Genomic DNA, 14,012 nt, shown 5'->3' with positions numbered 1-14,012 from the left:
GTGAGAGGGTGCGTTCACACACCTGCCGACCTGCAGCCTGCTGGAGTAGGTGGAGCTTTTCAAGCAACACCTGCCTGAATGTGTACCTGAATGCTGCAGCAGACATGTAACCTTCCCTTCTTATCTCCAGGCTTCATTCAGTTTCCAGCAGATGTAGGAATTTTTGGGTTCTCTGCGTCTCTGATGGCTCGTTGCCTCTGAGCGATGGGCTGCGGGAACAGTAAGGCGCCGCCCGGGGCGTCCAAGAAGGGCTACGTGAGCGTGGTGCGATCGCTCGTGGCCTTCAGCAAAACAACACGTGTTGTTGACGAGGATGAGCCGAAGAAGGAGAAGCAGAGAGGCCTGTGGTTTTCCACCGGCGTTAAGAATCCTCAACCGGCATCGGGCGTCCAACAGCAGACAGTCAGAGCTGGAGGACATCGGGTTGCCAGGTATAAGGACAAGTTTGACCCACGTGTGACAGCAAGGTAAATATTATCAGTACGGATTGAATTCACAAAAACACTGACATCGTTTTTAACATGTTTAAAGGTGCTATCTTTTGATTCGTCAAAAAATTGACGGCCAACCCGTCCAACAATCCCAAAGTGTCGCTGATTTGAATCAACTTTCCTTGTAAAACAGCACATTTAAATGGGAAACAACAAAGTTGAGAACATTTCAAATAAAACTCCATTCTCACAAACTTTATTTTTGCTGTTAAACTTAATTCTTGATTAAGTCCCTAATTATATTTTGTGCCAACATCAATTATGTGAACAGGTAACCTTTTCCTGCTCAAAACAAGCTATTAAAACTGAAGAGTTTTGGAAAAAAAACCAATAAAAAAACATGTTGATCTCATCTTACTTAACGGGCGAACTGCTTTTATCTTTTCCAATTGCAGGTAATTTGCCGAGTTATAAAAGAAAGAAGTGCTCGACTGTAAACAAGCGATATTATCTCGACCCCGTGAGCCGACGGTTTTTTTTTGCATTAATTCAAAAATAGATCATTTTGCAGCACAACACAAGGTGAAATTGCTTATTAAGAGCATTGACGGAGCTCGTGGGAGCCTGTTAGTGTCACCGACTTTCTCGTTTCACTCAGCCTACCGCCGGCGACCTTCGTAGACTGTATTAGCAGTAACAGTGGAGTTGAATCTTAGAGGCCAAGGCCTGGTTAATACCTGAAGGCTGCGTCGATGTACCAGTCAGATGAAAGCAAAGATTAAAGTACGGAAACTGATGTAAGGAAAGTGCATATCTCCGACTACATCTGATTAGTCACAGCGTTTCTATATCTACATGTGTAATTCAAGAAGTTTGGGACGCTGTGTGAAACATATCAAACAGAATATAATATGTAGACTTCACTGGAAACAGTTAAATATATAAATGAACGTATTATCATGCACGTCAATACAAATTGCATCCTGGTGTGCACAGTTTGTCATTCACACTGTACATCATGTATGTAATGCACATAATTCATCCACACTATGTGCAGATATACAGAACATACAGGACACTTGTGGTTTCTGCTTTTATGGTGTTTTTAATATACTGTAAGTAAAAAAAAGCACGATTCTTAAGGGCCGTCCACACCAGGAAGGATAACTACAACTTTAAATACAAAGTTTTTAGGATCATTGTAACTCAAGTGGATGGACACACCACGACTGTAACGGCAACTGTGGGGAACAGCCAATCAGAATCCATCTGAATTTACAGGATCATCACTTATTTTAAATTTGGGGACTTTTTCCCACAAAATAATGTTGCAGGAGTGATTATAATATTGGTTTTCCAACTGTAGCCGACCTCTTTTATGTCCTCTTATATGAGACATACGGTATTTTAGATGATCTACTCCAGTAACTCAGTGCTGGATATTATACAACCTAATAAACGCTTATAAAAACGTATATTTGGCTGGAAATTACAAGTGAAAAAATGTCAGTCTTTGGCGCTGATGGGGCCAAACGTATGGATAAAATTGATCTTTGTAACAGAGTGCTGGATTCTCCTAACTCCTCTCATCTGTCATGACTTCAGTAAAGCCGTGTCTTTCTGTGGGATTTCTTTTTTATGGTTTTTCTGTGCAACACACAGCAGTAACAGGACATCAACATCCAGTTTCCTGAGCTGCCGACACAGCTGGGGGACACAGCATGTGCTCCTGCCTACTGAACGCTATCGTTCATCAGTGTGGACGCTCACATCGTTATCGTTACAGTTATCGTTATTGGCGTGGACTGCTCTTTATTCTTTATTTTATTATTCTTTACCCTTATTTGTTCAGCTCTTGTTGTCCTCATATCTAGCTGTGTATCTTTGTATGTGCACGTACACTGAGAGCAATGTAAACCAGCTTTATCGGCCAAGCATGCGTACGCACACTTGGCCATTGAAGCCATTTCTGATTCTGATATTCACATTTTTACCTTGATATGCTTATAATGTTTCAAATAAATGATTGCGTTCTGTTTTTATTTACTTTTTAGAGTCCCACCTTTTTTGTAATCAGCCTCGTAAATATGAATTTCCCTGGTCGGCTTTGCTGCAGTATTCGCTGTACTACATGCAGATATTGTCCCCATACATCACCTCTGCAGCTGCTGTGGGAGACGTCGAGTGCTTTGCAACAGTGTATCATGAGATAGTTACGCTGTAATGACTCATCATTTCCCTTCCGCCCTGTCAGATATGACATCAAGGCTCTGATCGGTCGAGGAAGCTTCAGCCGCGTTGTGCGTGTGGAGCACAGGGCCACTCGCCAGCCCTTCGCCATAAAAATGATGGAGGTAGAGGCCCCAGAGGGCCGTGAGGTGTGCGCCTCGGAGCTGGCGGTGCTGCAGCGGGTGAGCCACTCCAATGTGATTCAGCTGATCGAGGTGTTTCAGTTTCCGCAGAGGGTTTACATGGTGCTGGAGCTGGCCACGGGAGGGGAGCTGTTGGATCGTGTCGTCAGCAGGGGCCACTACACAGAGAGGGACGCTACACAAGCCCTGCAGATGGTGCTGGCTGGGGTGGGATACCTGCACGACCTCGGTATCACCCACAGAGACCTGAAGCCTGAGAATCTTCTGTACTACCACCCCGGCGCCGACTCCAGGCTGCTCGTTACCGACTTTGGATTGGCCACTTCCGGCAGCACGGGAGCAGGGTCTGAGGATTCTGGCTCTGACAGGACTTGGTCCCTCAGAACCACATGTGGTACTCCAGAGTACCTGGCCCCTGAGGTGCTGCTGAGGAAACCCTATTCCTGTGCAGTAGACATGTGGGCCATGGGGGTGATTGCCTACATTGTGCTGAGTGGATCCATGCCATTTGAGGACGACAGTCGCACACGGCTCTACAGATCCATTGTGAGAGGAAAATACAGTTTCCATGGGGATGTAAGTTTACCGGGCTTTTCATTTTAGATTTGAGTTTAGCTATGTATAATGAATATGTTTATACCTCGACATGCTTCACGAGTGACCACTTGTGATCGCATCTCACTTCCCCACTCTATATGCAAATAAACAAAGGGTTTTTCTTTTACACAGAGAAGGAAAACTTCATGTATAACACATGCCGAATTTACAAGGAGACACAAATATTTAAGAATTTGTTATAGACGGAGTTTCACAGGTTTATTATGTTTCTCTCAACTCAAAAACACACAGAATTTAGTGATTTTTAAAGGGAGTTTGGTGACTATCGCCACAGGCAACACAGAAGTAGCCTTTATTGATAATTCTTTACTGTATTTGTGAAACTTGACATGTTTACCATCAATAAAATGTTGCCTTCTTTCATAAATGTATTAAAAATGTTGAAATCAGTTGAGATAGTGTGTTAAAACAGCTGCTGAAGCAGACAGGCTGGCACAGCTGTGCCAAAGACAAACTGGCATTTTTTACAAGGAAAGAACCAACTAAATGAATCACATTTAATGCCAAATTTACACAAAGGGCCAAATAATAAGAAATGTGTCATAGACGGAGTTTCACAAAGTTTATTTTGTTACTTTCAACTCAAAAACTCACAGAATTGAGTGATTTTTAAAGGGAGTTTGGTGACCATCCACTGGTAACAAGTAAATATCCTAATTTGTAAAATTTGACTTGATTACTGTCAATAATATGTTGCCTTTTGTCATGTATTTAGTATAAATGGTGAAATCAGTTTAGACAGGGTGTTAAAACAGCTGCTAAAGCGACAAGCTGGTACTGCGATGCTGCCACAACTTGAAACATTTTAAAAGGAAAGAAGCAGCTTAATGTATTGTATTTAAAGGAGCACTGAGTGACATCACTGGAGGCAATATATCTGACTACACGCAGCTTCCCCTAGAGCCACAAAAGGCTTTATATCACTTTTTTTCACATGTGCAGTAGTATTTCCCCAAAAACCTGCAAACACACACTAATGTGTAAAATTGTTGGAGTTACCCTTTAATGCCAGGTGTAGACAGCCTAAATAAGTACTCCCTCATAACAAATTGAAGTTCAGGAAAGCTAAATAATCTTATTATTAGCTCAGTATCCCTTAGAAATGTATTCATATCCTTATAGTGTGTTTTATTTTGAAAAGAGGAAGTGCTTACAGAAATACTGTCTCATAGAAAAGGTGGATGTTGTCATTCTCGTAATGCTTACAGTCGCCTTTTGCGTAATAGACTCGACCCGGCCTCTATAGTCTCTGTGCAGTGTTGACAGTGTTCTGACACTCCTCCACAAAGTTCCCTCTGTGCTGTCATGCAGTCAAAAAACAGAAACTTTTTTTTTTTTTTTTTTTTTTTTTACCAGAAGCTCAGGAACACCCAGAAAAGTTGAACTTCTTGGGCCAGTTGTAATTTTTTGGCCGGCTGAGGTTTAATCCAATGAATAAAATTATGTCTGCTTCCAGCTAAAAAAAACTAAACTGCCATCTGCTGTTTGTATTTTGACATTCGGCCTTTTCCCCACAACACAATCTGTTTTGTTGTTTACGATGTGCATGCTTTGTGTAATTATCCAACCCTAGCAACACATCCATCCACATATGGCTGCTACATCCGTCCGCTGCACGAGAGCGAGTCACGCTTTAATCATCATGCTATTAGCACTGCCAGATATAGCCACGTTATTCCTTCCTAAGGAGAACACGTTCGACAGTGCAGGTGTGGTAACAAGGTGAATCTTTCCCTCGTTTTCATCCCTTCCTCAAGCACGAGAATGTATATGTGAAAGTTTGTTGTGATGTCTCGAGCTCCCCGTTCGCTGTGGCTCTTTGAGAATGCTTCGAAATGGGGGGAAAGGCGGCCCCGCATGTTGTTTTTTTTTCCTCCCTCCCGTTTCCTCTGTCACACAACTGAAGTGGGTATTTTTAACCGCCTATTCTGTCAAGCTCAGTGGTGAGTTCGGGCTTGTTCTTTCACGCTGATTACACCCAAGGCTGGATTATTCACTGGGCTTTAAGCCTCGCCCGATTCTCAGGGATGCAGTCTGACATTTTAGTCTGGCATACAAGAAGCTCCCTTACATAGGCCCTGGACTATTATCCCTGTGTTTACCGCTGCACTGACCACCAACTGAACAATAGTGCGAAATCCTTCGAGAGTTTATGCGAGGGCTTATTTCACGTTCTTCTTCTTTATGGTGGCTTTTCGCTCAGCTCAGATGTAGGCTACGCTGGCGGAGGAAAATCCTAGAAAAAACACTTTTTATAAGACCTCACGTTGAGCATCTTAGAGGCGGCTGAGGTACAGTAAAGACATCAATCTGTAAAGTCATATGAAGACATCATACATGGCTGAGTAGCGGTCCAGGGGCTTGATGGATCAGCCATCAATCACATTTCCATCTCAATGACAAGACACTCATTCTCCGTAATATGCAAGTATACACCCTCCCTGGTAGACTGACAGCACATTAGCACACAGGCACGTATGCACACACACACACACAGACTGTGATAATAATGTTGTAATGTGTGATGAAGGTTCACAAGTAGCCACAAAGTGCGGACCTCTGCCATCACGAGGGTCCTTCATGTCAGGCAGAAGGGTGCTTCTCTCCGGAGCGAGAACGGTCTCGACAGCCTGAGCAATTCCCTCCACATACTTAACTGGACTTGGAGAGTTTCATTTGAAATGAGCTGTCCGGCAAGTGGAGTGACACACAGACCTGCAGGACGTACATGATGCCTTTCATAACAGTGGGGAGTAATGATGAGATGCTGCCTGAGAGATTTCTGACTCAACATGGTACTTGTCAGCGTACTTCGATGTCAATACAACAGGCAGACATTTTGTCTTGACATCGTAGGAAAAGCACAAGTGTTACTCATACCATTTACAGTGGCTCTGTTCTTTATATAATACATATAGCTGAAGCAGCTAAATGGAGTTCAACCAGCGTTTGTGAACACACTCTGTTTCAAATAATCACCAGACTCCCTTAACAAATCCCGCAATTTTGAACGTTGTTGAGTCTAGAGAAAGAAAAAAAAACTATGCGAAATGGCTACGGCAAATTTGAAATCATTCATGTCTTCTTGTAAATTCAGCATTAAATGCAATAAATTAGGTTGTTCCTTTCCTTTTAAAAAGTGTCAGTTTGTCACGGCATTGCTTCATCAGCACGTCTGGTTCTGTGTCTGTAGTGGGTCTTACCTGCCAGCATTTAGCAGCTGTTTGAATACACTGTTTCAACTGATTTTCACCAGATTTACAAAAGAAGAAAACATTTTGTCGATGGTTAACATGTCAAATCTTACAAATGCAGTAAAGAGTAACCAATAAAGGCAACTTCTTTGTCGCCTGCGGAGAAAGCCCCAGACTCCCTTTAAAAATTACCCAATTTTTAAGAGTTGTGGCGTCAGGAGAAACTTATAAACTCTGTGAAACACTATCTACAACACATTCTTAACTTTTCGGGCCTTCTTGTTAATTCGGCATATGTTATACGTGAAGATATTTATTTCTCTGTGGAAAATATGTATGTCCCAGTGATGTACGCGTTTATTTGCCTATAGAGCGGGGAAATGAAATATAAATAAGGTCTGAATTCCCTGGTACTTGTACTTTACATAAATATTCCAATTTTCTACTACTTCTTTCTTTTTCTCCACTACATTTTGGAGACGTTTATTGTACCATTTACTCCACTACACTTATTTGATAACTTTAGTTACTAGTTACTCACTGCGTCAAAAAAAATGCTGATCCGATGATCTACCAGGCCAATAATCAGCCGGTCCCTTGTATACAGGCCATACAACTGCAAATATATATAATTTATCTTTACATTTAATATCAGATATGACCCGTATGGGTGACTTTTACTATTACCAAATTAAAATTTAAACAAGATATCTTTCACTTTTGGGCTCTTTTTACAACACTGGAATCGTCCAGCCCAGAATAAAAAATCTATGATAACATGAGTAACAAGAGAGCCTTTAAAAAGGATTGTAAAACCACTTGAATGGGTCAGGATCATGAGCTGCTGGCAGGGCCTATCCTTTTATGCAGAAAGTGAGGGGCAGAGTGCAGCCTGGACAGGTTGCCATTACAGGGCGGACAAGTCACACTCACAATGTTAATGTCACCTAAGTCCTGTTCCAGAGTTTTCTGAATGACATAGTAAAACATGACTCTGAAACCTTGAACACAAACTGCTTTGAAAGGAGTTTTATTCAGCGCAGTTATCTGATTACTCATTACTCTTCTTCCTGGACCAAACCGCTGTCCTCTATCTTTATGACTTGTGAGGAAAAAAATGGAAGAGAACGTGCAAACTCTCGATTAACCTCGATTAAAACAAGGCCTTTGTACCCCGAGATAATAACGGTAACCATTGCACCACCAAAAGATATTTTAAAATATGTGGCTTTAATTGGCCTGTATTAGCAGACAGTTCACGGTTCACTCATTCAAGATAGCAGAAAAGCAGCAAGTTAGTGCAATTTGGCACAACAAGGACCAATAAATGATGATAGGTCTGGTAAATGGAATAAGTGCGGACACCATTTGGTGAATGAAGATGCAAAAAAAAAACCCAAATGTTGTAATTTGCTGCAGAAGTTGAATGAATATCAACTCCTCTCAGTCCACTGTTTATTTTGGTTACCTATGATCCTACTAAGAGTGAATTAGTGTCACTCTAACCAGGTTGCACCATTATATCATACGTCAGTTTGTTATTCATTAAAGCGAGACTGCAGAATATTGTCAGTAAAAGAAGATCCATAAATAAGTATTCAGCAAGGGCGATGGTAAAGGATTAACTTTAGGTACTTTCATTTTTCTAGATGGACACATAAGGATTTTGAAACTTTCTCCTCCTCTCTGCTATGCAAATCAATACTCGAGGGCTGCAATTACAAACATCCTTCCAAAGTATTCTTCACCTTTCGTGTTTTTCTGAAGCAGAGCAGGGAGATGCAGTGAGAGTGGGCTGTGGGGGGGGGGTGGGGGTTGTTTCGGCAGCGAGATGGAGGTGAGACTCGCTTAGAAATGCAAACGGCCTCTGGCACCTGCCCATGAACCAGGTCCCTCGGTCTCCCCAGCACCCCCGCCCCTTCCCTGCTGCACTGACAACGCACAAGCACAGTATGCATACATTTCCCCCCACAGATGCAACAGCCTGTGACCTAAAGACCCGTAGTGCAGACTCCTGCTGATGCTTTTACTCAACAGCGTGAGGGAAGGAGGGTTAGGAGGAGGGGGGTGTTTGGATGGCGGGGTGGAGGAGGAAGGAGTCGATGTAGGACGAGCAGGGCAGGGGATGAGTCGGTGTAGCCTCGGGGGCTTTTCGCACCTTATCACTCAATCCTCGCTGCACGTAGGGGCGGAGCACTTCCCTCGCACGGAATCAGGACATCTGATCGGATGTGTGTGAGTGTATAAGTGGATTTCTGTGTGTGTGTGTGAGCTCATATCACGGCAGCCCCGGTAGCCTCCTCTGCATTCTGCTGCTGTCTTATTGAAGACTTTGCTGACCCTGCCCAAACATCTGCATCTCTCAGCAGCAGCAGGGCAGCATGGGTAACGGTTAGCTCAGTCTGCCCCCTAGTGAGCACCGCGGGAACAATCCCAGCCTCCACTTGGTTCACAGTGTATTGTACATGACAGCCCAATCTCTCCTGCATCCGGGTATTGATATTCTGATTACGGCGCTCTAGCTGCGACTTTCCCTCTGAATTAGCGCCAGTCCGTCGGGACTCATTATGACGAGGCATATTTGAATTTGGCCTTTTTCTTCTCAGGAAGCGCTGCCAGGTGATTCAGCTTTCGACTCAATTGCGAGGCGGGGACTCTCAGTTCATTACTCAAAAGTGCATTATCCCTCGTGATCACATTAGCCTAATCCAACCTTCTAGCGTTTTCTTTCATTTGTTGCAATTACGCCGCTGTCAGGTAAAGACGCAGCGCGCCGCAAAACACAGTCGGGCCGAGCTTCTCATTCACTCTAACAAGATGTTGCTCAATAAGCCGAGCCCTGTAGGTTTCTCCGCCGCTCATGCCCTCCCCCCTTTAAGTTCGGCCGGCTCTCCGCTCAACAGTGATGTATAACACCTGGATCTCGCCCCCTCCACCAAACACAATAAAGCCTTTGTGTATTTTGACGTGAAAAATGTTCTAAATAAGGGCGAGAGATAAAACCTCCTGCAGGAGGCTCCGCTCCAGGAAGACAACACAGCACACAACACACCTCTTTAAAAAATGTTCTCCTGCATCATCAAGCGAAGGCCTCACCGCCTCTCGTACGTAGCCAGCATGCCCGAGACCCACATGTCAAAAGTTAACTGCTAGCCACGGCTGCTATCGAATGTGTATTTGTGGCAAAGAGATAAGGAGCCTCACCGAATCACCACCACCACCGGCGCTAGATGAAGGGGAAAGCCAGACTTGTTAGTCGCGGGAGCTCAATCAGACACTCTCTCTCCATCCCGGGGAAACCGAGTGTCACTCCGCCCCGCCTCTCAGGTGTGAAATGACAGCACAATGAGGAGAAACTTTGAGTGAGAAGCATTTTTGTGACTGGTTCGGCGGGCCGGCTCGGCACTCGGCAGCGCACGCTCCTCTCCAGTCGGTGCACTGTACTGAGAATAAGCGAGTCCCTGCTTCTTTGAATTCCTCTCACCGGCAACAGCCTCGCGATTGTCAATTTCATGCTTGATTAATTGTCATTACTCGGCGAGAGACAAAAAAAAAGGGGTGGGGGGGAGAGAGAAATGCATTTCAGGATTAAAATGGAGAGCGAGACCTCCCTAAAGAGCGAGATTTAGTCGGAGCGAAGAATGAGAGAATTTTAGCACACACACGTTTGACTGTATTTAGCTTTTTTACTCTCCGCAGTCAGACATGGAAGCGAATATTTGAGCTAATTGGCGGGTGACTGTGGAAATCTTTTTTGCGTGTCAGAGACAAGAGAGTAAGATGGAAGTGATTAAGGAAGCAGTCTCCGAATCATGCTGATCATTACCTGACTGCATTCAAACAATCCCGGCTAAACATGACGCACAGGGGGAGAGCATGCTTGCTTCCCGACACTGATAACGGTTATTGTGTTACATCTCCAGTCGTCTATTTAATCTGACGGCGCATCAATCTGATTCAGCGTCTGTAGCAGTAATATTTCCCTCAAAATAAGATGGAAGCACAAAGGTCATCAATTTCCTGAGGCGGGCAGGCCTCCGCAATGTTGTCTTCATGACAAAGAACCCAAAGCCGTGATGAATAATTTAATGATTCTGAATTATGATAATGACTCTGATGTCTTCTCTCCCACCGGAAAGATGGCGAGGCAGATTTCAAAGCACTCTTGAATGTCAGCGTGGGTCATGACAAGGGGAGTGATTTGCTATTTGAATTAACAAAGAGCAGAAGATCCCAGCGAGGCTCATCTGGGCTGCCTTTTATTGAGGAGCTAAGAATAAACATGCGCCCCAAATCCCACACATGCGACGGGGCCGTCCTACCTCCCAGGCTTTGGATTCTTTCACCCAAGACTGCTGCTTCCCTTTGCCCACTGACATTTAGCTTCCCTTTGAGTTTAGTTCTGCTTGTTAGGCCTGCAGAGCACAGGGATCATAGCTTTATTGCTTTGTTAGGATGAAATCTCGCGCCCAGCTTTGAAGAGGCTTTGAATCTGTGCAGTCGCAGTGCTTTTAGAGGACTGCGAGTGTCTGACATCCTCTAGTGTGAGTGTTTTTAGATGAAAACTGATGCCAATCACTCTGCTCTGCTTCTTCTTATCCACAGCCTTGGCCCTCAGTGTCCAACCTGGCCAAGGACTTCATACAGCAGCTGCTGCAGTTGGAGCCAGCCACCCGCTTAACGGCCGACCGAGCCATCCATCACCCCTGGGTGGTCACCGTGGCGGCCAGCTCCTCCATGAAGAACCTCCATCGATCTATTTCCCAGAACCTCATGAGGCAGAGGGCGTCACGCAGCTCCTCCCGGTGCCCGAGCAGAACCACCGCGAGCTCCGGCGGTTCCAGCAGCGTCGGCCCGGGAAGGCTAATATCGCAGCTGGACTGAGTCGGCCTCAGAGAGCCATTGAGATCCAGCCGGAGGCCTCCAGGAGCATCATCGTCATCCAACTGAAGATTCACGAGGAGGCTAATGAGGGGATGGGACCAGCTGCCCCCGACCCACAGCTCAGCCAAAGTGTCTGGGACAGGTGTCGTGACATAAAAAGTTTCCTCCCTTCTCTGGACTTCAGTCATGTTCCCCTCCAGGCTGAGCTCCATCCTCCATTAGTTTCTCGTGGTCGGGTTACGCTGTTAGTGAATATCCCTCAGATTTGAGGTCCAGGCTTTAGTGAGACAGAGCTGTCCACCTCCACAAGGTTTCTCGCCCCTGGTTATTCACACAGCTCAGACTAATGGCTTCAAGGTCTCATCTAGATCATTATGAGTCACCACATTACCTTGCCTGTAAAGAGGTTCATTCCAAAAATGAGAAATTCATCATTCGGGGAATGGGGGAGCCAATCTTAGCGATGGTGATGTAAAAAGTGGGAGAAAACTAGCTTCTTCTGCTCTTGTCCTGTTTTTAAATAGAATTTGAACTCACCACCGCCAGATTTACATTTTTCAACATTTCTGAGGCAGGAATGAGCAAATGTGCTGTAGTCTTTTCCTTTTGTTGTCAGTCCTCCTACATAGCAGCACCCACAACCACTGAAAGCACAATCCAGATATTGTGTGACAGGCCTCTATCAAGTTAAAATGAGGCTCCGGGTTTTAAAGAGCTCTCCTCTCTTCCCCCAAACATTATGTAAGCTGTAAACAACACCGTTTTCAAAAAATTTCAAATTATCGTTTCTCCAGTGAGAAGTTTTTAAATTAAAATGGTAATGCAAGCATGCATCAAGAGGGGGGAAAGTTCTGAAAGTTCATTAAACTGCAAGTAGGATGCAAAACATAATTACCAATGAAGTTTAATCTTGTTTAGCAATACAACGCATTATATATGGCGGATTTGTTTCCCTGTTTGGTTCTAATCATTCATGATTAATGCGTTTGGTCGCAGATGGTAAGTCATGTATTGCACTGTGGTGAGCTGAATCTACATACGAGGATATACAACATCTGGAGGCAGGATGGATTTGAGCAGAAGGAGCAGTGGAAGAAATGAACCAAAAAATGTAAACACGTCTTTAAGAAGCGACTAATAAATGTAGTGTTTTAATCAAAGAACATTGAACATTTCTCTGCCTTTTCTACTGATGTTTAGTGCAATCAAGTTTCTATGAGAGAAGGTGTAGGTTGTTTATTTTTTGCAAAAAATGAAACACAACTCTGTCATTTTTCAAGCTTCTGCTAACCCCAAAGGTAACTCATGTCCAAGAGGGAAATAAGACTTTCACTTTAATTTTCTTCTGCTGTTCTTGAATGTTTTAGAGCCACGAGCGCAAATAAATGATTCAATGAATTCAGTCAATTAACTAAATGTGTTGTGGGGCCACTACTGTCATAACAATTAATGGTAAAACAAATGGAAATAGTATAACTCAAGGTCATCGGAGGACGACTACAAAAGCTTCAGACAAAGCTGTGGTCTAACTGACTTTTAAAAATGGTAGTTTAACAAAAATATCTTCACTCAAGGTCCACATGTTAGTTTTTTCCAAAACTTTCAGACAAATTTTCTATAGTTCAATTAAAAATGTCGAAACTCAAGGTCCACTGTCTTGCTTTTTTACTAGCTTCATACCACCTCTCAAGATCTTACCACTTGACATTTCTTTAGGATTTAGTTTTCTATTTTCTGTTCTCTATTGGGACAATGCTGTGCTTATGCTCTGGTTAGATTTAGGCACAAAAAGCTCTTGGTCAGGGTGAGGAAAAGATCATGTTTTGCCTTAAAGTACCTGTTTTGGTCGCCACAAACACAAATTGTCCCGAGGTCTCCGTAAAACATTCGATGGTGTCACGCTTACAAATGTTGAAACGCAGTCTTGAACTGTGGTCACTGACTTGGCAGCATACTCTCCGTTACCCCAACCACGGCATTTTCCATGTATGTTGCCAATGAACATCTCTGCAAACCACGGACATGCTGAAACTTTAAATTTTCTTTACGTTGCAACATTTCTTTTGCCACAATTTTGAATTTTATGTTCTGACACGCTGTGCTGACCACCTGGTTAGGGTTCGGAAAAAGGACCATGTTTAGGCTTACCTGGTTCTGTCCGTCTTTGAACGTATCTGTGGGTCAGAGAAATGTAAAATGCCAACATTTTATTTTGGTTGAAGTTTCAGCCAAGTTTTCTGGTTCGATAAAACATATCTTAACTCAAGGTCCACTTACTTGCTTTTGCTGCAAGACTGCAAAATGTGTTGGAAACCTGCGGATTAGGTCGTGGTTCTCATGCTTGACATTGGAAACGGTGCAACTTGATAGATTTTCTGGAGCTTTCAGTACTCACCCAGTTTGCTCATCTCCCGGTGAAGACCATGATACAGTATGTGGCTGAAAGCAACAGAAAAAGCCAGCAAGTGGACCTTGAGTTGGGTTATTGATAATTTGCTGGTAAAATAGAGCTG

At 43.8% G+C, this 14,012-nt stretch overlaps 1 protein-coding gene across 1 annotated transcript; it reads left to right on the top strand.

Annotated features, from left to right (window-relative positions):
* Nucleotides 1–204: 204 nt before the first annotated feature.
* Nucleotides 205–11,499, top strand: LOC141014342 (serine/threonine-protein kinase H1-like). Its single transcript, XM_073488081.1, has 3 exons — nucleotides 205–467; nucleotides 2,686–3,379; nucleotides 11,221–11,499. The coding sequence occupies exons 1-3, from the start codon at nucleotides 205–207 to the stop codon at nucleotides 11,497–11,499; spliced, it is 1,236 nt and encodes a 411-aa protein (XP_073344182.1).
* Nucleotides 11,500–14,012: the final 2,513 nt, after the last annotated feature.

Source organism: Pagrus major, chromosome 19 (genome assembly GCF_040436345.1).
Source record: "Pagrus major chromosome 19, Pma_NU_1.0".
NCBI lineage: Eukaryota > Metazoa > Chordata > Actinopteri > Spariformes > Sparidae > Pagrus > Pagrus major.
Note: the sequence above shows the minus strand (reverse complement) of the source record. Positions and strands in the feature narration are given on the sequence as shown.